Genomic DNA, 27,231 nt, shown 5'->3' with positions numbered 1-27,231 from the left:
GCTCCTCGCACGCAAAGCTGGCAAAATCGCTGAAAGTTGCCAAATCAACCGTTACAAATGTAATTAAAGTGTTTGGGTAACGTTTATCGACAGCCAGGAAGTCTGGATCGGGGGGAAATCGAAAACCGGGAGCCGCTGAGACGACAAAGAGAGTTGCCGGTAGTTTCAAGCGAAACCCTAACCTCTCTCTCCGAGATGCCGCAAATAAACTGGGTGTATCGCCTACAATCGTGCATCGAGCCAAAAAACGAGCCGGACTATCGACTTACAAGAAAGAAGTGACTCCAAATTGCGATGATAAGCAAAATACGTCGGCCAAAGCGCGATCCCGGAGGCAGTACACGACGATGCTGACGAAGTTTGACTACGACGAAACCTACGTCAAAGCCGACTACAAGTAGCTTCCGGGACAGGAGTTTTGTACGGCAAAAGGAAGGGGAAAGGTAGCAGATATTTTCAAGCACATGAAACTGTCAAAGTTCGCAAAGAAATATCTGGTTTGGCAAGCCATCTGTACCTGTGGCTTGAAAAGCAGCATTTTCATAGCTGTCAACCAAGAAATTTACGTGAAAAAGTGTTTGAATAAACGTCTGCTGCCTTTCCTGAAGAAACACGGTTGTTCCGTACTTTTTTGGCCGGATTTGGCATCTTGCCATTACGGTAAAAAGGCCATGGAGTAGTACGCCGCCAACAACGTGCAGGTGGTTCCCAAGGCCCAATTGAGAAATACTGGGCTATTGTCAAGCGGAACCTAAAGAAGACCATAAAAAAACTGCTAAGGACGAGCAGCAGTTCAAGGCAAACTGGCTTTCTGCGGCGAAGAAGGTGGACAAGGTGGCTGTACAAAATCTGATGGCAGGGGTTAAGCGTAAGGCCCGGCAATTCGGATTTGGAAAAGCGGAAGCCTAACTGAATATTTTTTCTGAATTTTATACTAATTAAACTTGAAAAAGAAATTTAATTTGATTTTTAAAATTAACGATTTCACCGATTTACACGCGTTTTCCCTTGACCAAATTTTGACCGTATCACCCTTTATTGTGAAAAATCTCAAACTATTATGATGCCTCAAACATTCAATTAGCAATTATAAAACCCAAAAAAAAATTCAATAAATGTTAAAATTGAAAAATTTAAAATATTGAAAAAAAAAATTCGTTTTTTGACATGAATTTCTCGGTTACCGGTAACCATGGTAATTTCCACCGATTTTTTTTTTCAATCAAAATTCTTTCAGTAGATAAAGCAAAAATGATTTGATTCCATGCAAATACCTACAAAATAATTGTTCAGTGTAGCTACATAGAAATAGAAATGAATTTGCATTTAAAAAATAAATTATATCAATATGTACTTTAACAGGCAATATAGACTGCTTCTTACTGCAAAAATTTGAAATAATTGAGTAAGATTTATCACTATTGATAGATGTTGGTTCAGTAGACCTCAGGTTACTCATCAAACCTCGTAAATTTTCATATATCTAACCATTTGTTCCATAAAGCGTCATTTCTTTGCCGATTATTTTGCTAATGTCAACAGTTAGCCAAGCGAAAGTTTTAAATGATGAGTGTCGCAAAATAGAACATTCCAACATTTTTCTCGTAGCGTTTCTTTTTGGAATTGTTTGGATTCACAGATTCTTTGTCGTTTTCCAATTTTGCGAAAAATAAAACATTTTTAATCAAATTCAATTAATTAATTACCCAGCTTTTAGAAAAATAAATTAAAGTCTAAGCCCTATATCAAGGTAGAACAACATTTTCCTTGCTGAATCTGATTCATTTTTCCAGTTTAGGCCTTGTAAGTTTTTAGTAATTTAGCCCTATTTATTGGGTTCGGGAATTCCAGAGATTTTTCAGCGTTTCCCGGGATTCGGGAATTCTCGAAACTTACCAGCACTCTTCATCACAATCTACAGTGAAAGAGACACTGATACCTCTAAGATGTTTCACTGAAACCTTAAGTTTTCTGTGATTGCGTAGCTTCTCTAACATTACTCTTAGATAATTTATAAGTTATTCAATATTCTTTGAAAAATTTGACACGCTTGTTACTGTGCAATTAAAAAAAACATAAATATTCGGTCTATTCAACCTCAACTATTCGGTGAGCCGAATATTCGGCTTTATTCAAAAATTGCTTGATCATGCATCGGAAAAAAACATCGTGAAAAAGCTTCGCAATCAAGTTCAAACTAAAGCTAAAATTTATCACATACCGTCAAACGGGGCATCATGCAAAAGCAGGGTTAGATGCAACATTTGTATACCACAACACTCATTCAATTTTTATTTCAATATACTGTAGTAAAGTTTTCATTAAATGAAAACAAATTATTGATGACATAGTTTTGAACATCCTGAAAGAGTTTTTGAAAGTTTCTGATTCTCATAAAAAATTTAAAAAATCGAGCAATAAATGTAAAGTTTTTTACATTTTTCGATTCCGTAAAAAACTTTACCCAGTATTACGGATTGGCTTAATGATATCACCTACAAACTCTATATTGCTTTCATTATCCTATACCAACGCTATTGGTGTAAAAATATTTTCCGGACAATCACCAATTTTTCTTAATTAAATATTTTTGTAATTCACTAACCAGTCTGAGGCAAAAGGCAACAAAATGAAAATCAGAACTAAACCTCATAAATCTTGTTTCCATATGATGGGATATGATTGTTTTGCATTATGCGTTTGTTAACATTCAAATTTCATCCATCCTAAAATTGATTTTCATGATTCAAGCTAATAGAATATTTGTAGTATTTTTTTAACCCCTAAATGTATGCAGCTAATTTACACTTTTTCCACTGACCATACTGACTGGACACTCGATTTCGTTTTCTGGATAACTTTTCCAACAGTATGCAATGTCGATTCTAGAGTGCGCATCGATCGATTTGAAGAAATGCTATCCCAGTTAGGAAATGCCACCCAACTTTAAAACAAAAACACTCAATTTCTACGATAAAATCGAGCTAAATAGGACCATTTTTCCTACAGGGCATTTTTTGTCAAATTTGTCAGGTTCGCCACCTGCCGTCGGTATTGCGAACCTGCAAAATCTAACAACAAAAAATTAGACAGAAAATGGTTGAAGTTTTGTTCTAAGTGTCATGTCAGTGTGGTCAGTGCTTTTTCCTCAAAAAAATTTTCTATAGCAAAATGTAAAATTTAATTCGAACCATAAAAAAAATTACTGCAATTGGTGCTTTATGCGTTATGACATCACAAATGTATAAAAAACTATAAATTTTCAAACGTTTTCATTTGATTTTTCATTAATAACAGAGTTTGTTGCAACTTACCCCTTTTTCTTAGTAGGGTGAAAATCGCATGTTTTTGAAAATTTAAAAATAACTGGTGAAACCAATAATTTTTCTGACTACGTAAATTTGGTGTCCAATCAACCTTAAAACTTTTGATGTACAAAAGGAATGATTATCTGTAGGCATTAAGATTTTAGAAGCCATTGAAGTTGAAAAGTGTTGCATGTTGCCCCAGTTGACGGTATCAAAAGTTGAAAGCAAATCGGAGTTCGTATGGAAACGTAACGAACATGAATTTCTTTGAGGTATTGTATCAAATTTGATTAAAAAGCGAATCGGCTGTTAATGTTTTTTTATTCTATAGGGTATTCGTGCATTTACCTACGAAATCGTTCTTCCATGATAATGTTCACTAATGTTCATATTTCTACTCGTTGAAGAATGCAGCTTATCAAACACAAATACAAGCATGGTTTGCAAGCCACACATTTCTGTAAGTGACAAAATGTTGTGAAACCTATCAGAATAAAGCTGGAAAGTTGGAAATAGTCATGGAACTTGGAAGATTGAAAATATTGTTTTCAGGCAACGGTTCAGCAATGTTGAAGGCGTGTAAGGAGGGATATCAACTCTCTTCCCCAAAGGACAATCAAATAATAAAGAATAGAATGGACAAATGCGATAAAAAATTTAAGTAAAATATGACGATGTACAAGTTGCTTTATTCGCCAGAGAACTTTACAAAGTGACGAAACCTTGCCTTCCAATTGAATTATATCACATTTCCACGATAAGTATAGTATAGACTGCAGAACTTTCATGACTGTTTACAAGTTTCCTTGTTGAGCGAAACGCCCTCTATAAAGGTTTCGGAAAATTTCTAGCTAGAATCTGAAATATCTCAAAAGAACGGTGAGATCATCTCAATTTGTTTTTCACTCGCCAACAGTCTTGAAACGCCAGGCAAGGGAAGTTTTTGAATATCATTGACATAAAACAGAAATAGCAGCGCTCCAAAATTACTCCCTTGGGGGACTACAGCGCCCATGTTTTGTAAAGAACCATTAGTATTTTCAACTGATACCTACATACTTTGTTTTATCTGACAGAAAACTGCGAATAATATCGTTCACAATTCCCCGGTTGATATGGCATTTATATAGCGACACCATGTCCTCCACAGTAGAGATTAGAGTAGTTTGGAAGTTTTTGGGAAGTTAAATTACTGTTGTCCTTTTGAAAGATCATTTCCATTGAACGACAATGTATCAAAGGCTTATTGTAGTTCTTGAAGTAGTATACTCCTTCATTATATTTGATGATCCATCAACAGTATCCAATGCATCAGAATGTTGCGAATTCGATCCCCGTAGGTATCGGTTATCGGTTTGTTTTGGTTGTATCCAAAACAACAGACGTTTGACGTTCGAGTTCGAAAAGAATGAACCTCGAAACGAGCATTTTTGCGGCTGTGTGAGTGCGTGACTTAGGGTGGTGTGCGTGTAATCGTATTTTTTTTTGCTTCATTCACTTCACATTCAACATCGCAGCACTCTTCTACCTGCAGCCCGATTCGAAATCGATGTTTCGCACAATAATGGCTGCTTGTCAAAGTCCCGTTCATGGGAACGAGGGCCAATGATAAAAATTTTCGCTATGCTACTGGGGCCCTCTTTGGTGAGGTCCTTGAAAGTTTTTTCTTGTTCTGCCATTGCGTATGCAAGACTAAGGCTAGGGTATTTACCTTGGAGTTGGTTATCACATTAGAGGCCAGCTTCACCACGGCGAAATTTCCCTTTCCGATGGTTTTGTCCAGTTCATAGTAACCCACACGCACTAGCTTTTCGATAGGCATTTGTTTTGCGGCCGCTGCAGCCGCGAAGTTTTCACTCATTTTTCAGCAGTTTAGCACATTCCGGAACACGCAGCCTAGTGAAAATCGGCAGGGCCATCCATTGCGCCGTCGATTACGGTCTGGTTCAGAGCTTAATTTGCAATTATTGACCAACTAGAAGACTTTTTATTAGCAGCTCGGGTTTTCTTCTGTGTACCACGGAGAAATCACACTCGAAAAAATAAATTTGTGACGACATCAGCCAGCCAGAAAAGAGCACACTGACGGCGACTGAGACGGCTGACTGGCGAAGATATTCCTATTGGAAGAGAATGAGATTTGCGCGAATACATGCAAGATGGCGACACTTTACACTGGTGTATCGTCGTCGTAGACTCATTCAGAACCAGAGATCATGTGTTCCTCTGGTGTGGTGTATTATGTACTCTTCTTTTGGGTGTTCTTCCACAACACTGTGTGTTCAATTGACATTTATCACTCTATGCTGCTCCCCGATAATTTTCGCAGCAGTTTCTTGCTTCACTTTGGGCTTTTCCTTTGCTTTTCTGATATTCTCCTCGTCATCTTGCCTTGGATGATTGCAGATAATTTCGGGCAATTAAGCGTGCTGCAAGATGTATGTTGATGTTAATCACTTCCACGCATCGGCCGCTCTGCGCCTCTCCACTTTTTCACTACCATGATATAACAGTGTCATTGATTCAAGAATTTTTAATTCATATATTTCGCCTTTTCACAGCAGTACGCATACTCTTGAATGGAAACACTCGAGCCGTACGCACACCGATACAGCCATTCACACTGCAATTGCGTTAAATGCGAGAAGAAAAATAAATCATGTCTTTCGGTAGTATCGCCACACCATCCCATTCTTGTCTGTGACCTTTATCGCCAAAGTGCCCAGTCCTCCCAATCAAATTCACAAAAGGACGTGCTTTAATTTTTCCAAACAGAAGGAAGGGAAAAACTCAATTCTCCCGCTTTTGGCTTCTTTGGTCTTATCTTTTGTTGGGCCTTTTACCTGACATTGTGAGGTCCACGATTGAGACCGTTCGACAAACGTAAATAGAGACCGCGATAGTATTCATACGTCCTTGTGAATTCGAGGTCCCCCAATCATATTTCCGCACTATCACCATGTCTAAGTATTTTCTTTCCCCTTGCTGCTTGCCTGCCTACGTACTTTGCCTAATTCAATCATCAGTATGAGAACCGAAATCTTCCACTACATCGTCGTTACCAACCAATTTAGAGTGTCGCCTCAATCAAATCCTCTTAATTCTTTAGCACTTCCGTACCTTGGGGCGATAACTTGTCGCCGATTGTTTTTCTAAAGTGACTGTTTTCTTAATCTCACACAAAGTATCCTTGATGAGTCGGAACAACTATTCGCGAGCACCACGAAAACGACGGCAACGATCCTAAAACCCGAATGAAGACTGGACAAAACGCTGCTGCCGAACGACCGACCGACCGACTGATAGCTTAGATAACGTACTGTTGCTCCAACATCGTCGTGTCGTGGGAAGTTCATACTCGTCGTTTTACTCTTGGTTTGGTTGGTGGAATCGCAATGATACGACTCCCGCCGCCGTCGTCGTCGTCGTCACCTTCGCCTGTTGTCGTGATCGTCGTCAATACAGAGCCCGTCGTATGGCCGCCGCGATTCTTCGTTCGCTTGTACTCTGACTCTGACTGGCCACGACACGGTGAGTAGTTGAATCGCGAAAAATAAAACCAAACACAAAAGGCAGCCGCGATCTCACATCATCCCGCGGCTGCTATCGATACGCAAAAAAAAACGGAAACACGCAAAGCTCACCAAACACTCCACACAATACACCGTCCAGAGTCAGAGCAGAGCAGAGCACACACTTTATTGAAGGTATGCTCCTCTGCTTCTGGATCTGGCTGGATAGAGAAAAAGCGCGACGATAAGTGTTGGCGCGCCGCGAGGCGTAAAATCAACATCGAACTCGTGTCGTGTGTGGTGTGTGGATAGCAGCAGACTGAATGTTGCCATGCGAAAAGTCGCCGCGCGAAGGTAATTGTTACAATGCGCTGTTTGGCTGTTTGAAAGATGTTTTTCAAGCGCCTACCCGCAGCCACTACTGGCTGGGAGTCGCATTGTATCGTCGTATCGTATTATCGTATTGCGTTTAGGACACAAGTGCAATTATGCTCCATCGACGAAATGCGAAGAGAGAGGAACTTTGAAGTTCGTTCTCTTCTTACGACTCTCTCGATTGATAATGGACTGTGGGCTGAACAGGTTTTTTGTTTTTATTCTCCTTTTTTTTTGTTGAGGAATATTGTAATATTTCGAAACATATTTAAGAGGATTGGCATTCGTTATAGAAAGCTGAAAAAATGGACCGACTTGTCGAAAAGAAATTTATTCTCGACTATTGGGTAAATTATTCATTAGATCTCAATTAAATTTCTGTTGAGGTTCTTTACAAGAGTTTTATAGAATACTAAGGAGTGTTCACGAAAGAAACTGGATACCTGTTTTCTTATATATTAAAATTGAGGCGTTTTCTTTGTAACACCATCACGCATAACAGAAATTTGGTATTGGGGTTTTCAGGTCAGAGATGGTTTGTATAATAGTTTCAAGAATCGCACTTTTTTGTAGGGGACACATTTAAATCAGTTTTCATAAAAATTAGTTCATGAGCACGAAAAAGTTAAGGAGTGTAGAAGAAGTAAAACATTTATACCGATTTATTAAATTTTCACCATCATTTATTTTCGAATTTTTCACTAAAATCAATTTTAAAACACGTTTTTACTTTAATTTGTTGATTCGGGGTGAACAGAGCACAATAAATCAGGGCACGATAAGCATTTTCTGCCGTAGCATCTAGCAGCGAGTTCAACTCGATGTAGTCAACTGAATGATAGAGCTACAGCTTGACCGGTTTTTATATGACGATTTGGCCTATTGGTAAGATGTCGGAGAGGTAATCAGAAGACTCCAGTTCGACTCCTGTTCGAGGAGATTTTTTTTGTCATTTACCATTCATGGTCGATTATTTTGATTGTTGCATTATATGACTGGCAGCATCTTGGCGCGTGATGAAAAGCACCAAAAACATAATGTATAAGTGTGTGTGTGAATTATTTGTATTCTACAAACAGTAATACATTATTTTAGTATTGCTTTGTTTGATGGATCTACGCCTCACCGTTTAGTGTAAAATACATCCATCATGAATAGTAAATGAAAAAAAATCACCTCGAACAGGAATCGAACTCAGGCCACTGATTACCCCTCCGACATATAATCAATAGGCCAAATCGTCAGACAAAACAAGTCAAGCTGTAGCTCTATTATTAAGTTGACTTCATCGAGTGAAATTCGCTGCTAGATTCCACGGCAGAAAACGCTCATCGTGCCCCGGTTAACGTTGCTTATACTGCTCCAGGAAGGGTACTCACTGATTTTCTGCTTTCCGCAAAAAAATTTTAAAATGCATTTTTAAACGTTTTTATCTACTTTTTCAAGTATCAGCCAGTTAGGAAATAGACTTTTTTAGTCTCTAAATACGAAACAATGATGTAAGTCACAAATTATAGCTGATTTCTATGGTTAAATAAGCGTCTTCCCATTATGCCGTCTTGCCCATTATGCGTGGCCATTATGCCCTTATCTCCCCTACATGTTATTGAAAAAAAAATCAAAAACTTAGTAGGGTAAGTGAGCCTAATTTCGCTATATTTTGTCTGAGGTTTTTAGATTTGATATTATTACGCCGAATCTTTAATACTTAGACCAGACACGAATGCCACAAGGATGGTAAAGTGTCGTAAATATAAATATAAATAAATTTAATACTTAGATATACAAATTTTTGGTAACTAAGTTCCAAATTTTTCTCTGAATTCTGTTTTGGTTTGAAATAATCTTTTCAAGCCTTAATTTACGATAAATATCATGTTTTATAAAGTGTGTCGATGTTTCTATTTGGCACTAACTGTTCCTAATGTTGACATATGGGTGTTCCATATGTTAATATATGAGGAAAAGTGTATCAGCGTACCCAATATTACACTATTTGTTCCTGATTTTGCATATGGGTCTGTTTATTTAATACTTTAATGAGAAAAATCTCAAAACTCACCTTTTTATAAATTTTACAACATTTTCGGAATATGAATAGAGAAATAAGGACTATTTAAATCCTACACAATATTCCTTACGCTAGTTTTGAAGAAAGTAGTGGATGTTGAGCTTATTAAAATTCAAACTTTTACTTTTCCAATGGATACATTTATTATATTTCAAAAAGTAGAAAATTCATTGTAATGGATACAAATAAGTACAGTCAAACAGAACATCATGCAACAGTTCGCTGCAACATTTGTGCACCACAACACTTATTTAACTTCTATTTTAATATAATGTAATGAAATTATCATTTAATGATAACAAAACGATGACGCCATAGTTTTTCACATCGTGAGATAGTTTCTTGAAGTTTTTAATTCTCATAGAAAACTTGAAAAATCGAAATTTTTACATTTGTTGATGCCGTAAAAAACTTTACACAATGTGACGGATTGGCTTATTGATATTACCTACAAACTTTATATTGATTTTATTATCCTATATCAACACTGTTGGTGTATGAATATTTTTCGGACAATCATTTAATTTCTAAAAATAAATATTTTTTAAATTCCGTTACCAGTCTGGGCTAAAATGCATCGACATGCAAATCAATGATTCACAGTTTTGAGTTTAGTATATTTTATCCCTGAATATATACAGCACGCTTGTGCTTTCTTTAAAAAAAAATCTTTGACAGTAAAAATATAAACTTTAATTCTAACAAAATCAAAAATAACTGCAGATCGTGCTTTATGGATAACGACATCACAAATATGTCAAAAACTATAACTATTCCAACTTTTATTTTTATTTTTTATTAAAAACAAAGGTTTTTGCAACTTATCCCTTTTTCTTAGTAGGATGAATATCGCATGTTTAGTAAATTTAAAAATAACTGGTGGAACCAATTATTTTTCTGACTACGTTGATTTGATGTCCCATTAACCTTAAAACTTTTGATGTACAAACGGTAGGATTATCTGTGGACATTGGGTTTTTAGAAGCCATTGAAGTTGAAAATAGTGTTCCGAAAATCACTCAATTCTCATGAGAGACACTGAAACATTTTCAACAGCGAAAGCAAAACCTAAATTGTCGGTTGGTTTATCTCCCAGCGGAGCAAAGATTGTGTTCGACAGCGCTGCTCCGAAAATTAAAGAAATACAATTTGAAAGAGAGACGTTTCTTCTCCAGTTGGAATTCTCAACTGAGTGAGGAGCTACCTGATTTTCAGTTTCTTCTTTCAGTCAATAACTTTTCTTGCTCAATCACTCACTCACTCACTCGTTTACTGTTCGATGATCGAATGCTGTCTGCCTGATACATCTTGCTTTGTTGTTGCTGTTGTTGGGGAGGACCAAAATAGCCGTTCAAACACGCAGGCAGTACGTATGAACATATGTTTCTGCCGCTTTGTCAGAAAGTACGCAGGCAGTATGAACCGATTCAAGGCCGCAATGATTGAGTTTGAGTGAGTGGATTTTCGAATTGGATCTTGTATCAGTAAGTGTCTCAATCATTTCTGATAGACCAGGTAGTGAGCTTAAGAGATCGACTTAGATGCGAATCCGCTCTCGCTTTTGAATCTTGTTTACATTGACTTCGCATTGTCGCTCTGCCGATTCTCTAGGGAACAACAGGCAGCAGCAATCGGCTTTGAATGTTTCCAACTAGAAACCTATCATGAGCGTTTCTTCCGAGTGATTTTCGGAACACTGGTTGAAAAGTCATGCCCCAGATGACTTTATAGATACAACGTATTGTAAAAAAAATAATGTTTTATTAGCTCAAAACAGTTTATTTTAACAGATCGTTTAATTAAGTTAAAACACAATTCAATCAATTAAATTTATTTCAAATACATTCAATGACTTTTATACAGTTTGGAAAACTTTGACTATGTCCATTATTAGGAACACATTGAAAATAGTGTTCCTAATTGTGGACATATGTTTTTTTTTTTAGTTTTTACACAAAAAAAAAATATGGTTCTAACATACTTATTACTTAAATCATGATAAAAAAAATCTGACGAAAAATTTCAAAAAAATCTGTTGACAAATTCAGCTCTAATCTTCCATTTCTAAACAGGTGTTTTTTAAGAAATATGCTAACAAATTCATTCAATTCAGACATACCTAATTAAAGATTCACTTCACTTGTTTACAGTTGCGTTTGGCCACCATTTATATTGTTCACTTTTTCTAGATTTTTAATCATTTATTGTGTTCTAGTGAAGGCATAAATGCAACCCTACTTATTGGCAAAACGTTATATATATTGGAGTATTTTTTGTCCAGGTATCAAATTCAAATCCATGAAAGCGAATCGGGAGGGTTATCAAAAAATTGCAGGGCTACAGATGATCACCGGCATTTCTAAGTCCGATAGTGAGATCATATTTTTTTCGTTTCAAGCAAAGATAAAGTTTTATGAAAAATATGCTCAGCAGTGAATTTCTTTCAAAATTTAATTATTTCATTTAATTCGGAAAAATGGCTTGTTCTGTTAGCAGTTTTTTTTTTGAATTTTTTGATAATAAAGACTGAAGAGTGATTTCAGCTTATCAACATGACTAATCATCAAAGTCTCCGACAAAAATTCTGATTTTTTGACAAAAACAATATTTGTAATTCTGTGATTCGACCCAAAAAATTTGTGATGGTTATCTGTGATGCTATTTTCAAAAACATTTTTCGAAAAATCATGGCGAATATCGATAAATTGAGTCTTTTTTCTTAAAGGTAGGTAATCGACATTATCATAGTCATAAAATTTTCATGAATCAGCTGTAAAAAGCCTTACCCAATGGCATCTAAATTCATGGAAATCCATAAATTCTAAGAGCATCTGTATTCGTGGTCTATTCTTGGATCTAATTTATACAAGAATTGAACCAAAGAAATTAAATCCGATCCAATGAAAAAACTGGCAACTGCACTCGTGTTCCATTAACTGTCAAACGGTTTAGAACTGCGTCAAATTGGATCCAAATCTCATCAGTTTTCGATCAATCCTTATACCAGCTCTAAAAAAAGTTGAGTTGAAACTGGTATAATGGATCACCAGTGCGGTTGCTCGGTTCGGAATTTGGGTCTAAACCGGCTGTTTGGACCACGAATACAGATGCTCTAAGAACAAAATTCTAGAATCAAGAATGTACACTAGACCGCTGCAAGCTTTGTATGGAAATTTCAAATTTTTAATTTTTTACACCTCGCATAACTTTTTTTGGTTGTTTTTGCTGCCAGAAATAGCAATAAATTTTTTGGCAGCGATCCATCCAGTCCTGAATTAGCGCAACGAGTTTTAATTTTGTATGGGAATTTGTATGGAAAAAAAAATTTCCATTCAAAAATCGCCAGAGATGTTCTGAAAGTTTCAAAAAATACAACTTTGGATGAAAAATGTTCCTTGATTCTTGCAGTACATTTCATGTGAACAAAGCACAAACCTAAATTGTACCCCAGGAAAGATATTCAATGTTTTATAAAATTTTTGTTTTCAAAATTCATTTTTTAATTTTATCGTTTTTGACTGCTTGATTGAAAGCTGTATAACAGTAGGATGGAAATAAAAAATCTCAAAAAACTGCTTTGCATTGCCAGAGAATTTATTGACATATAAAGCCTTTGCAAAAACATTTAATGCAATTATTAACAGCTCTAGCAAGCAAAGTCTGCCATTTTTGAATACTTTTCAATGGATTCAGATTTTTTATTTTGAAATGGTTATAACTTTTTTCATGAAATTCTTAGCTGCTTGTCATGTGAGCAAAAAATGAAGCTTAAGAATAGTCAAAACTAAAAATTAAAGACCGACTTCATTTCAAGCTTATTTGAATTTTCTGGATGATTTAATGTGCAAAAATTTCTTCTTCCATACAAATTTCCATACAAAATTGAAACGCGTTGCGCTAACTCAGGAATCAACCAAATCATCTCAAATTTTACACTGATGCTTGGTGACCCAAAAGGCATCGAAAAAACATATGGGAGCAAAAAGTCATTTTTTGCAGCGGTCTAATGTACACTGTAACTTTGACGAAGTTTGTTTAAAAATATGTGAAGTTATGAATTTTTCTGTGATTTTAATAGCATTGCTCAAAATGAAACAATGTAATAATCTAATAATCTAATAATCTAATAATAATTTTCCACAAACGATGAACATCTATTTCGTATAAGATTATTACATTATTTTTTATTTTTTATTTTTTTTATTTTTTTTTTTTTTTTCTTTTTTTTACGAATTGTAAAAAAAATGTAATAATCTTATACGAAATAGATGTTCATCGTTTTTGGAAAAAACTGGTCATCGAGGACAAAATTTTAATTGTGACTTTTTTTCTCGAAAATTGGTACAGAAGAAATGTTTTAAGTCTTCAAATTTTATAACGATTCAAAGTCGAACCCTGGGAAGGCAATGATTCACTAATAATATATTTTTCTCGCTAAAATTTTCACTGTGATTTGGCTCCATATTGCCAGTTCAAACTAAAGTGATGACAAATAGTAGCATCAGTTCGAACAAAAAAAATTCCTAGAAAAGGGTTCAAACCTTTTTCTAACCACAGAAAGTTGAAGGTCTTACTGTGGTTATAAAAAAGTTTGAATTTTCGTTTCAAATAAAAAATGAAAACAAACGATGTTTTTGTTTGAAAGAAGATAGGTGAAAAAGTTAAAATCGATTAAAAAATTGAAATTATTTAAAAATGATCAAGATTCAGTTATGCAAGTAAATACTCGTTCAATTTTGGCTGATATTATTCACCTTGTATTAAAAAAAACGGTGTTAAATTTCTGTTTTTTTTTTTCAAAACGAATTCGTTTTTATTTTCCCTTTTATCGTGACAAATTTGTCGTTATATAATGACAGTGTGCCTTTCTAACAATAAGATTTTTTTTATTTTGAGTGCGACCCGCGAAAATATTTTAAATTCAATTTGGCCCGTTGTTGTAAAAGACCCTGCTTTAATAAAACTACGTTGAAAAGCTGAAAACGACCAGGCCAACTCAGGTCATATACTGTATAAGTTTCATTGTCCTCCAGAAGCCTTGGACTCAATTTATGTTTAGAAAGATATTTGGCATGGCATGGGATTTTATAACATGGTAGTTTTATATAAATAAGATTTTTTTTAAATTTTTCTTTAGAGTGCAAATAAACAATTTTTTATTCTAGCATAATTTTTCTTTATTTGAAATTTTTTTTGCTGTATTGTGTCATTTTTTTGGTCATTTCATTGTGAAACAAAGTTTTTTGTAAATTAAGAAGCGAGCGGCTGACTGGTTTCGTTTTTTTTTCCATCCACTTTTCGAAAGATCTTCAATCACATAAATTTCTTCTAACATCTTCCTTATTTTAAACACTGCAAACTTGGAATCTTTCGAAATTTTACAAATTGATGGTAAAGCAACTTTTCCACATATCATTTGTGCAGAATTAGAAAGTACGCTAAGGTTTTTTTTAACGCGGATTGATTTAGCTCAGTTTCTCTTCTTCTATTTACACTTTTTTTTGCCATAAACACGTTCATTTTCAGCGGCGGATTTTATATCACATGAAAAACTTTTGTGCAATAGCACATGTATTTCAAATCTGTTCTAAAAATTTGAAAACTCATGAAAACTTTCATCATTGTATACTTTGGAAAACTAAGTCGAAAAAAGTGGTGTATAAAAGGCAATTTAACCAAGATTCTGTCAAAAAATTGTGATCTATAATAATTGACTACCCGAGCAGACTTTGATGCCCGAAACGATAGCTAAGTGAGATCAAAATAAGCTATATACAGCAAGTTGATAGCTAATTTTGGTGTTGGCCTTTCAACGAAAGCAAAATAAGGCATTGATAAGGTGTCATGGATTTATATTTTGATAGTAAAATTATACCAAAATGAGGTAATATAAGCAAAATGATAGCATCGTTTGGTTTAAAGTTCTAGTTGAGAGCAAAACTAAGCATCACAGAGGTATCATATAAAACAGATTTTGAAAACAAACTGAGAGCAATGATGTATCGAGAGCAAAGTGATACCATCATCTGGTGCACACTTTTAAAACGATAGTAAAACTAGTCATAAATTAGGTTTTAATACTTAGCTGAGACTAATAAGGTTATCCCACGAATAGATTTGATTTGTCAATTTAAAAACGCCTTTGTGTAGACAGCAAAAAGATAAAAGAAAATTTATGTTGTACATACACCAATATCATTATGTTGCATATGCAAAGGCGCATTTTGGGTCCGCTATGCACACGTTGCCTACAAAGTAGTACAAATTTTGTCTTTCTGGTCATAAACTAAAAATTTTTTAATAATTATTAATAACGCTTTTGAAATATACATAAATAAACAGTAACTTACCTTTTCCAAGATTTCAACATTTCAGTGAATGTTGTTAGTAGTTAGAAATCCAGTTTTTGAGCAAACTAATAATTCTTATAAAAATCCTTGATTCATTCGCATGATGGTTCCATTTTCTACAAGTAACCGTTTTTCGAAATCTCGGTATCTACCTAGAAAAATGTTTATGAAAATAAGGACATAATATTCTATAGTTTGGTTTACCTTAAATTAAATGTAAAAAAATATCATTCTATCGTTTTCAATATTTTTGATTTCTTGCGATGGCATTTGAATTTAGTGGTACTAGAATTGATTCTATAGGGATGTTACACGCTCCCGATTGCAAAACAAAAACTAGGTACTAATGGTTCAAATCGAAAAAAAAAGTTCAGTTGCGGCCCTTAAATTTGAGTTTGATTGTGCATTTTAAAAATTAAGTTTTAAAGGCATATTCAACATTTTGTTCGGCTGAACTGAAATTGATACAATCCAAAACTAAGTTCGGCAGTCGAACGCTAATTTTATTTTTAGTCGAAAGAAAGTGTTTTACAATTTAGGATCACTAAATGGCGGTCAAATACTTCCAGAACCTTCCGAAAAATTCAATAGTGTTGGTGTTTTATGTTATGTTCCTTCGTCAAAGAAAAAACGGGTTAATTCTGAAAATTTTAAAGAAGTTCACAAAATAATAAATTCTTTTGATCCCTCGTCTAACCTGATTTTAAGTTTCATATCGAGAACCTGTTGGGTTCTCATTTTTCAATACTGATGTATTTAGTTTTGAAATGATCGAATATGCTAAATGTAAACAAATTGAGCTATCAGCTATGTAAAATACTTAATACATTCGTCATAAGAAAGATATTTGCCATCCTAAGTATTAGAGAAACATTTTGGCTGGAAGCTTATGAAGTTGTCGTGTGTGATCTAGTTGTACCCACTCTAATCTAAATTCATTATCGAATTTTTCTTAACTTTTTGCCGTAAAAAAAAAGAAATGATTTAAACTTATAAAATGTTTGAATAATCGTCAACTTATTTTTGAGTTGAAATTTGTTCCGTGCAATCCTGCAAATGCAAATTTCGAGTGAAAAAAACTGTGCGTGTTGTTTTGAAATGTCATCATGTGTTTTTGCAGTCGAGATGTTTTGTTTTTTTTTTCGTAGTCAAAACTCGCGTCTGGGAGAAGCAGTAACAGCCGGTTCGGGATGAATAAACCTACTTGGTTTAAAATCCCTGAGAATAAAAGAACCAAGTAACAGCCGGTCAACAAAATCCGGTTTCTCTGGAACGTCATAACCGACGACGGCAATTGGTGTCTGCGAACCAAAAGGTAAAAACATTTTTTGAAAATATACACCATTACCTACACAATGTATTTCGCAGAGTAAATATCACCGAGAGAAATTTACGCATGTGGAACCGGCGGAGGATCTCAGGTTTGGCGTTAAATGTACATTGAACTTTAAGAAGTAGGCGAAACTTCCAAGCGGCCTTCAAGCATGCATGAAGTTGTGTACTGCATACGTTGGGACGTTACAATATTTGACTATTCCAATGAAATTTGAAGGTGAGTACAAATGTCTTAAATTTAGCAACAGCCTTTTGTTCCCTGTTCAATTTTGTCGAGATTTATGGAAGCCAAAATATCTGCCCACCCGTTCATAAGACTATTGCGTTTAGAAAGTATCACCATAAGCAAGATTTTGAATCTAAAATTTACCTGGAATAACTTTTTTATTTCGTTTAGCTGTGTTAGTCCTTAAATTGTTCTTAAAAGCTCTCAGTAGCGCCTTCGCTTTTAACTTACTTCTTGATTTATAATTTTAATAAGCTTATGTACAGCAAAACAAACCCTATCAATTGAAAATCGTAAAAACAAAGACAATGCATATTTCTAACGTATGGTATGTAAAATTAAGATTTATTTCGTGATTTTATATTTTGATACATGGTGCATGCTTATAGTTGTTGTTGCATATATAAAGGCGAAATTTTTATATGATTTTAATTCAGCTCAGGTACCATTTAAATATTACGTAAGGCGTAAAGGGGTTGGGGGTGGGGGGGGCTTGGTTGTTGGAGGTGGTTTTAGCAGTTTGTTACGGTTTGTGAATTTAAAGAAATCTGATAATACATAATGTGTTACGTAGGGGGATAATGGTTGGGTCGAAAATTGTGTTACGTAATATTTGAGCGTCCCCTCATCAAATGAAAATCTTTGCCATGCATACATTAAGGCGTGTTAAATCTGTGCAAACTTATTCTACATAAATTTCTCTGTCTAACAACTCTCAAGCAATAATTATAACGAAATTTGCTATCACGTCTTGAGAGTGAAATTTGCTTTCATTTTGCTTGACATAAAGTTGTACATAGCAAAAATGAAAGTAATATTTTCGTACTAATAAAGCAACGTAATGTCTTATTTGGCTAAACTTAGACCTCAACTACACCTTACTTTTTTCAAAAAATTGAGAGCAAAACTATGTCAAATTTTGCTTTTATTGAAAAATATATTATGCCTTATATTGACATCATTTTGCTCTCCAAGCTCTCAAAAAACGAGGTGTAGTTAGGGCCTCAGTTTTAGCAAAATTTGATATCACTTTGCTAACCAAGTATGAAAATTTGAGCTCTCATTTTTGCTGTGTACCACCTTATGTCAAGCAAAATGAGAGCAGATTTTCCTCTCAGGGCGTGATAGCTAAATTTGCTATAATTTTGCCATAAAAGTCTGCTCGGGTATAATAATTGACAACTTGAACAATATTTTGTTCAAACCAAAGTTATTTACATTGTATCTTCAGGGCTATTTCAGTATTTTATTGTATGTATCTTTCTTTAGGGCTATTCAGCATAATACTGTGTCTTACGTAAACTTTGAAAATTTAATGCTTATTTTGAGAAAAAAACGTATTCGAAAGATTTTTTGTGTTGAACGAATGGATTGAAACTGAAGAAAAAGTTTGATTTTTTTCAGCGTAAGTCAGTGAATTTTGAAAAAAATTCCTACGAAATAAGCGGGACATTTTGAGGAAAAAGCAGAACGGCGGGACATACAACAAAAAAGCGGGATAAATTTGGCACATTTTTGCATCATTGTCAAAATACAAAACACAGGATTTTTAACGAATTTTTAAAAGTAGCTGTTGTAAATTTGCCATTTGCGATTTTCTTGCATTTTAAATCAACTTTGCACTGGATTCTGAGTATATTCACGTGAGATTTCCGCAATAAATTTATATTCATCATAAAGTCACTTTCATACCGATTCTAGTGGTGTAATTACATAAACGCTGCGATACTTTACAAAAATATGATAAATATAAAACTAAAAGTAAATACAGAAAATTTACGCGGGCGCTTGCGTTTATAAATTGCAAATTGACAAAGAGTTTAAAAAAATAGCTAACTTTGAAAATTCGTTAAAAATTCCGTGTTTCGTATTTTGACAATCAAAAAATGCAAAAATGTACCAAATTACGTCAACTTTTCAATCCTCTTTTCAAAATTTATCTGGTGTCATTTGAACAATTTTGACGGTTCATTGATTGAAAAGTACGGTTTTTACACCACTGTTTTACATTTTTGTGGTCATGGTCTTAAAAAATTTCAAAAATAATTATAATTATAATAATTATACATATGTGCAACGCATCACTTCTATCTAACTTCAGCTTTCTTTGACACTAAGTGAAATTTTTTTTGAGCCGTCGTTGATCTACAGTCTTTTTTCCGAAGCATGTTTTTTCGGATTTTATTCTTAGACATTGAATAATAAAAAAAAAAAAATCGACTTTGAATAACGGAAAACTGAATTGCTGTAACTGATTATTGTCCTCAAAATATATTTGAGTTACATTACGAGGTTTCTAAAACTATAAATTTTATACAAATCGGTTGAGAAACAAGAGAGATGTATCGGTTTTAGTCAGGAGTGTCAAATTGACACTCCAGGGACTGTAACGGGCTAGTGATATTTTATGAGAATTTTTCAGTTTTGCAGTAGTAAAACTAATATTTTCAGCACTCGTCATAATCATCCAACTTGGTAAGCCTCGTGCAGGTTACGATAAGTTACGATTCGTTCTGAAAAATTTGCTTTTTTGCATTTTGTTGCGTAGTTTTTTTTTTTCAAAAACCTGCAGTTGAGCTGATGTTTTTTTCAACTCGTTTGAATTGGTTTATTAGAATTGAAAGTTTACAAATCTTGTCTTTACAACTACAATCGTACGCAAATTTTGTCAAGGCTTTTATTTTCATCTGAGGCTATTTTGTTAAATTCATGAATACAAACATGATTGCAAAATAAAAAACTAAAAATTTCCAATATCACATTTCGATAGAACGATATCTATCGACATGATCCGGAATAAGATACCTACTGGAAATTATTTTGAAGTTTCCACCATATTGCACCAGAGAAGCTTATCAAACTGGAAATCGATCAGAGAGATGACCATTGAAAACATTTGAAACTATTATAACTACAATTAATATGACGGTAGTGCAAAAATTAAATGTCAATGTTTTTGAGCTATCCGGATTCTTAGTTAAGAATTTGGATCCATATTATGTTTATTTCGTTCCAATATTGAGCTAAATAACACTCAGACTTTGGGATTCAAAGTTGTTATTTAAGATTTATATAAAAACTTTCATTCCCTGCAATTTGATTTAATATTCTTCTTGACATTATTCATTAGCTTGACTTTAGCTTCCCGTTTTCAATTCCAAAACCGGAAACCTAAACTGGCCAATAACTTCCGGTGCTATTTGCTCGTCAGGAGTTTATTGTTATGCTAATACGTTAGACTTTCAATGCAATTCCGAAATGCGTTTTGTGACCCATTCGAGAAAAAAGGTGCGAAAGTAATTGTCCTTTTTGGGTTTTCCTGCTCCCAGCAGCAGGTCATCGTGTTACGCAGTCTACAGAGGAAGAAGGAACAAAATGAATTGTAATGGAAATGTTCTGTTTGACAATGCCACTTCCGAAATATTTCCGATTAGTTCCGGACAGGAGAAAAGGATGTTAATTTGTGCCGGACGTGATCTGAAGAAAAGAACATGAAATGTTCACAGTTTAGGAAATTGGAAAAATTAGCATCATAAAGGCCTTTTGATCAGTTGGAAAATGGGTCCTTTCTGGAAAATTGAATCCATTCTAGGCTTAACATCAAAAAGTTTAGTTTTAATTTTTTTTTAACTTTTCTTAGCTGTGCAACTTTTTTAGTATCAGACATCGTTATTTGTAATATTTTTTTCCCAAATTAATAATTTTTAATTTGAATTTAAGTGTAACGATGTTCTATTATTGTAAAGGTTGAGGTTTGTATTTTTTTGCATTGCATTTTCAGTTGTTTGATTTACTTTGTTTTTATTTTCCAGCATCCATTCGAGATGGAATAAACAAGGTTTGACGGAATCGAAATTATTTATGGCCTGTGTTTTCAGCGTGTGCCGGATGCATTTTGTTACTGTTTTTTCGGTTTCGGTTTCGATTTCTGTCTCTTCTTCGGCTTAGTGCGTCCGGACGTTGGAACCGCACACATGTTGTCATTTTAGGACCTTTTTTCGTCTCTCTCATCTTTCGGGATGCTTCGCCTGTCCTCAGCAGAAGGAGACATCCTTCTTTCTAACTATCGAATGGAAGAATGTAACCAAAACGCTCGTCACTTTTTTACTCCTTTCCGCTTTGCAATTGGTTTTGTTGTTTTCAAACGCCCGTTCAATTTTAATCTTTTCCTCGTCCTGTTCCTGTTTTTATTATTTCTGTTTTGGGAAGAGGAAAAAAAAAACAAAAATAACTCAGCTTACCCGAAATGGGATGAGTTTAGCCTGTAAACCAACGAAAATAAATTATAACAGGAAGACAGTTTTTTATTCTCAACATTTGGGCTTGATCCTTCCTTTCCGAGCCATTGTTAGAAAGCAGCGTGTAGCAGTAATTATAATCGCACAATAATGATTGCCGGGTAAGGTGCTTTCTCCTCGTTTCCTCCTTTTGTTCCCAAGAAAGGTAGCCGTCCTTTTTTTTTTGCTTCTTTCTATGAATGGTGTGCCATCAAACACACAAAACCGAAATCAAACAACTTCGTCCGAAGGAAGCAACGAACCTGGTCATTTCCGTGCGCCTTTCACAAAGCCTGTTTCTGTGTGCAAATCTTTCAAGCCGACTAATTGCAGCGGGGAATGCAAAGCCCTTCGGGAATCAGTATTAGAGGTCAGCCGACACCGCGGCTGATATTGGGTTGATTTATTCGGGATCCTGTTATTGTGGCAATTTGTCCTGCCTGTGGTGGCAGCAAAACGTAGTGACAGGACCGATTCCGGAAACGAGTCGTTCTGCGTGAAATACAATGTATCTGATTGCACCTTGGAGCTTCCTCAACGAGAAATGGAATCAAGCAGGATGAATGAAAAGGGACAAGTGTGGGAAAACACCCGCTGCTGATGATACGGTTCATCAAAGCCGTTCGGTGGGTGTGGGTTGTACGATTTCAGGAAGTTATCGGACAACAGGATGTGACTAAACAGGATATATCATACCCTTAAGCTGATCGACGACGGCACCGTGTAGGAGGTCACACCTTCTTAATATTTTGCTTCGGATGTGACTAAATAAGTTTTTTCCCCCTTTTCATTGTCCTTACTTAACCTCGCTCCCAGGGGGGTGTGATTTGGTGATGATACAATTATTAGATTCTTGTTATGAACGGAAATACTCTTGTGAATAAAACATCGATTGACTCAGAGAATGTGGAAATATCTGTTAACTGTAACAAATTCATAATTTGAATTTAAGGTCATCAAAGAGACGATCTGCAATCGAGAAATTACTTACCCTTGACTTGCACCTCTTTACGAATAACCCTTTCGGAGTTTTTTTTTTGTACCTTGAGCATTGAGAGACATATGACGCATTCTTAGATCAAATCGTTCACGTAAATCGCTTTTACTTCATGTACATTTGTACCATAATCTGTAAATTTGGAGGATCCACGTATCTAAGTTAAGGCGTCTACGAGCTTCATGCCCGTCGTCTTACTCGTTGTGCTTACTCTATCATATTCATCATTCTATCAATAATAAATGAACAAATATTATTTGACGGGCGTCTGAGTCTACTTGATTGTACAGTTTCAGTCTCCGTATTCTCTAAAACATCTCTGTTCCTATTCCAGTGCTTATTCAGCTAGATACGAAACCTGGGTTGCCACTTGGTCCACCTGGATCAGTGTTATGCGCCAACTCGCGTTGCCGATTTGCAGGAGAAATAGCAGTTCTACAGTCAACCGAACAGCGTGACTGAGGAAATTTCAAATGGTGACATTCAAATCCAATAAGGCGACTTCAACGCTAAGATTGGCTCCGATAGTCAGGACTTTGAGCGCATCATGGGGCGCCATTGTCTAAAACAGATGAGCGAAAACGGAGACAACAACATGGTAAACGGTGGATCGTTCTTCCCTCATCGACCAGCATATAAGGTTACTTGCGTATCTCCACATGGGCGAACAGAATATCAAATTGACCACATCTACATCAGACAGAAATGGTGAAAGAACTTCCTTGATGACCGCAACAAACGAAGTGCCTACATTGCATTTGACCATCACCTCATCCTCGGTGCGATACGACTGAAAATTGCGCATGAACTTCGGCGCGAGAAGAAAGTCGTATACCGGTACGACGTTCGTCGATTGGAGAACCCAGAGGTGAAAAAGGCATACGTAAAACAACTTGAATCCAGAGCTTTGAAACTGCTGACAGACGGAACAGTCGAAGGACAGTGGTGTGGATTCAAGAATGCTTTTGTGGAAGACGAATTAAATGAATGTCGGATTAAACTTGGAAAATGGCCGATGATCGGAGAAAGACGAAAGTCAGAATTGAGCAGGCATGTACCGGGTCAGCCAAAGCAGTCATCCGCTTATTCGGAACTAGAAAAGGTGGTAAAACGAGCTAAATAGTAGAAGAGAAAAACTTCCTTACCGAGAGGGACACAAAGCCGCCGCCATTGCAATGGCGATATCTGAATACTGTATGGGGCCGTTCAGATACCACGTGGACAGAAAAATGAGATTTTTGACTCCCTCCTCCCCCTCCGTGGACAAGCGTGGACATTTGGCTATCCCCTACCCCCCTCCCTGGATGTCCAAGTGGACAGATTTGAAATTGTTTTTTTTCTAAATACCTATAATTTGACAGTAAGAAAACACCACTTTTTACCTTTTTGTTATGGAAATGGCTGATTTTGAAAAAACCGAATGAAAATTTCCTGATATAAAATAATTTAAAAAAAAATTATCTTTCTAAATTATCATATTTATCACTTGCTTTCAAGTAGCTACTATTTGTGTAAACTAAAACTGGAAATCTTTGCCATTTAAAGATTTTGATTTGGACTTATTAATATTTATTCACCTTTATAAAATATTTTGAAAGTAAGTATGTCTACGTGGACATGATCCAAATCCCTACCTCCCTCTCCGTGGACAAGCGAGGTCATTTCCATACCCACCTACCCCCCCCCCCCCCCTAAGCTGTCCACGTGGTATGTGAACGGCCCCTATGACATTTCTCACAACTTTAGTGGTGCAAGGGCTAATGCAGTGACGGGTAGTTTAGCTGTTGGTCGAACAGATCAGCACAAACGTTAAACTTAGCATTTCGAACAACTCTTCCGAGTCACGAATAAAGACGATCAACAAAATCCGCAGCTCGATGTGCCAACAGTAGGTAAGTAGCAATAATGGTGTCAACTCAGAAGCGCTCTAGCTGGCTAGAATAGAAGCGGCAATAAAAGATTGCATTGCTGCTGAAATCCTCAAAACCGACCCTGCCTTTTTAGCACAAATGTTTCACTAACTTTTTGCTGCAATCTGGTATACAGCAACATTCCTGCCCTACTGGATGCAGGGTATCCTCGTAAAGGTCCTAGAGAAAGGAGACCTGGCAGATTGTGGTAACAGGCGTGGCATAACGTTGATCTGTACAGCCCTCAAAGTACTTTGCAAGATAGACGCTAAAACTCACAAGGCGAAAAGCTGGATTCCGATCCGGACTATCATGTGTGGACCACATCACAACGATACGAATCATACTGGAACAGATCAACGCATTCCAAGACTCTCTTATGCTGGCGTTTAATACGAAAAAGCATACAACCGACTGAACCGGGAACTGAAATGAAGGGAGAAAATTTGTCAATGATCACACAAATTGTGCAGCCAATGATTGAATTTTTGGTAATTTGTGGCAATTTGTTAGAGAGAATTGGAAGGTTTGAGTTCGAATGAAAGAACATTGCTCAGAGAGAGTGAAAATGTGCAAATTGTTGCAATTTGTGAAGCAGTAGTGGAATTTTGATCATTACCACTCCAAATGCAAAAAAAATCTCTCTTGATTTCAACCCCTTGGACTGAACCATAAAGAGCAGTCTCTGAGAAACTAGTTCATCTCATCCAAGGGATTGGAATCAAGAGAGACCGCTGAATCGATCGACTTAGAACAAACCGATAATTTCCGTGGAATCCTTCGACAATGGAGCAGCTACCCAGCATGAAATCGTATCAGAAATCAGAAATGATAACTTAAGTCGTTTACAATGGTGTTACGAACCGCAATTCTAACTGTATAGTAATAAGATCGTATAAAATGTCGTCTGAAGTCAGTTCAAATCGGGTATAATAGAAAATCCACCATGTTTTTAAATTTTGAAATGATTTTTCTCCCGCGCGGACATCAAGTGAGAAAATCATCGTCATGATCTCTCTGCAAACCAGCAGTGCATCCATAGATGTGGCTAAAAATTTTATGAGAATTTAGGAATATTGACCAATAAGAACTGGAAAATATTGTCACTGGCAACGATTTCCAGGCTATGAGAGCAAAATCTAACGCTCTCTTGCATTCTTCCGATAGTAACGAATGAGGTGTCGGATAACGCCCTAGTGGAGTAGTTTTCGTCGCTTAAGAAAGAAATGAAATTTATGTATGTATATTGCCTCCACTTTGGTAGGTAAATGCTGTTTTTTCTCCTTTCATAAGAGCTTTCTATAATGTATATGGGACATATATCAAAACAGATTAAGAATATAACTATAACAATGTTTGTTGGGTATACGAACTTGCCCTGGCTAACTACATATATTGTTTTGCTCGCCCAAAGACAACCGGATATAAAGAGCAAACCCGATAACCTAACCGAAAGCTCCAAGGTATCAGGTATCAAAGTCAATTTCGAAAAGACCAAATGGATGGAAATAAATACAGAAAATCCTCCCAAGTTCGTGGTAGCTGAGCAAAAAGTTGAGAAAGTGGAGTGCTTCCAGTAACTTGCTAGACATATTATGGTGGAACCGAAAAGGTCACGCCGGATCTGTCTACGAACCAAATTTCGCGGTTCGAAATTTCAATGCTTTCAGCAACATCCAATTCAAGCGAATTACTATTTAAAGACCGAATCAGCGAGACATTTACTCGATCAATAGAGTGACCAGAATCACACCATGTGTAATGCTACTGCAGATCTAGGATTCTGTGAAGGAAGGATTTTCTTCTTTGAGTCAGATCTAGCTATAGCCATGCGTTCCTCGAATGTATCAATCAGTTTCCTTTTAGTCTGTCAAATGTACACCTTATCACTATCGGAACAACTGATTTTGTACAAACCAGATCTATGAAGGCGATGCTAAGATGGTTTCCAGTTGATTATTTGAGCTAGTGAACACTAGCTCAATATCAAACTTTGTCAACTTTTGTCGCAATTCAAGTGCGTAGATCTTCGTTGAAACTCCTCTTTAATGGTAGTTGATGTACTAAAAGATTTCCGTTGAAGCAATTTTCCTTTTTTTCCTTATTTGTTATTTGTTTATTTTCATCAACAGATCACATATTGATCCAAATGATAGGTTAAATATTAAAGACAAACTACAATTACACGGAATTTACCCTATACTATACTTAAAGCACTAAGGATTCTTCTTCGGAATGATTCCCTTGAAACGTCAAAATCAAAATGATCGGAGAAGCGGTTAAACGTTCTTATTGCACCAATAAGCGCTGTATTAGCTCCGTAGTTATTCTGTCGGCGAGGAGCAAAGAGCTGAAGATTACGATTTCTCAAGCCTCGGGATCGCACGCTGAGTTGGAGTGCTTCTAGCAGTGCAGGGCAGTCGGTTCTAGACGAAAGCAGAATGGTAACAATAGAGCCCCGTGTTGCGGTCCGGCAAGCCTGCAGCGTGTCGATGTCGATAAGGCGGCAGCGGCTTTCGTAGCTGGGGAGTCGGAACGGGTCTTGCCAGTTCAGGTTCCGGAGAGCGAAGCGCAAAAAACGCCTCTGGATGGCCTCGATACGCTCCGAGCCATTTTGGTAGTAGGGGCACCATACAGCCGAGGCATATTCGAGGGACGATCGAACCAAGCTGCAGTAAAGACTCTTGACACAATAAATATCCTTAAAGTCTTTTGTCATGCGGAATAAAAGGCCCAGGCATCTGGAAGCTTTATCGACGATGTGGTTTGTGTGGATCTTGAAATCCAGCCGTTCGTCCAGGATCACACCAAGGTCTTTCACATGCTCAACTCGTGCAATTGCCTCATGTCCAAGAAAATAATCAGCCGAT

The 27,231-nt window shown here is 36.0% G+C and overlaps 2 protein-coding genes across 6 annotated transcripts in view; one reads left to right on the top strand and one right to left on the bottom strand.

Annotated features, from left to right (window-relative positions):
- Nucleotides 1-7,097, bottom strand: part of LOC129750686 (uncharacterized) — a 45,385-nt gene extending 38,288 nt beyond the window's left edge. Inside the window, exons 1-2 of one of the 5 annotated variants that reach the window (XM_055745689.1) lie at nt 6,953-7,097; nt 5,020-5,931 (exon numbers count right to left, since the gene is read on the bottom strand). In XM_055745689.1, the coding sequence (XP_055601664.1) occupies nt 5,020-5,169 (150 nt within the window). In that variant the 5' untranslated portion in view covers nt 5,170-5,931; nt 6,953-7,097. Of the gene's footprint in view, nt 1-5,019; nt 6,927-6,952 lie in introns of those variants that run through there. The other 4 variants (XM_055745688.1, XM_055745690.1, XM_055745691.1 and 1 more) reach the window with 4 other exon arrangements.
- The window catches only part of LOC129750689 (uncharacterized), a 136,436-nt gene that overhangs the window by 42,851 nt on the left and 66,354 nt on the right, over nt 1-27,231 (top strand). The gene's annotated exons all lie outside the window — the stretch shown is intronic.

The sequence above is a fragment of the Uranotaenia lowii genome, chromosome 3, assembly GCF_029784155.1.
Source record: "Uranotaenia lowii strain MFRU-FL chromosome 3, ASM2978415v1, whole genome shotgun sequence".
Lineage (NCBI taxonomy): Eukaryota > Metazoa > Arthropoda > Insecta > Diptera > Culicidae > Uranotaenia > Uranotaenia lowii.
This window is presented reverse-complemented; position numbering and strand designations above follow the sequence as displayed.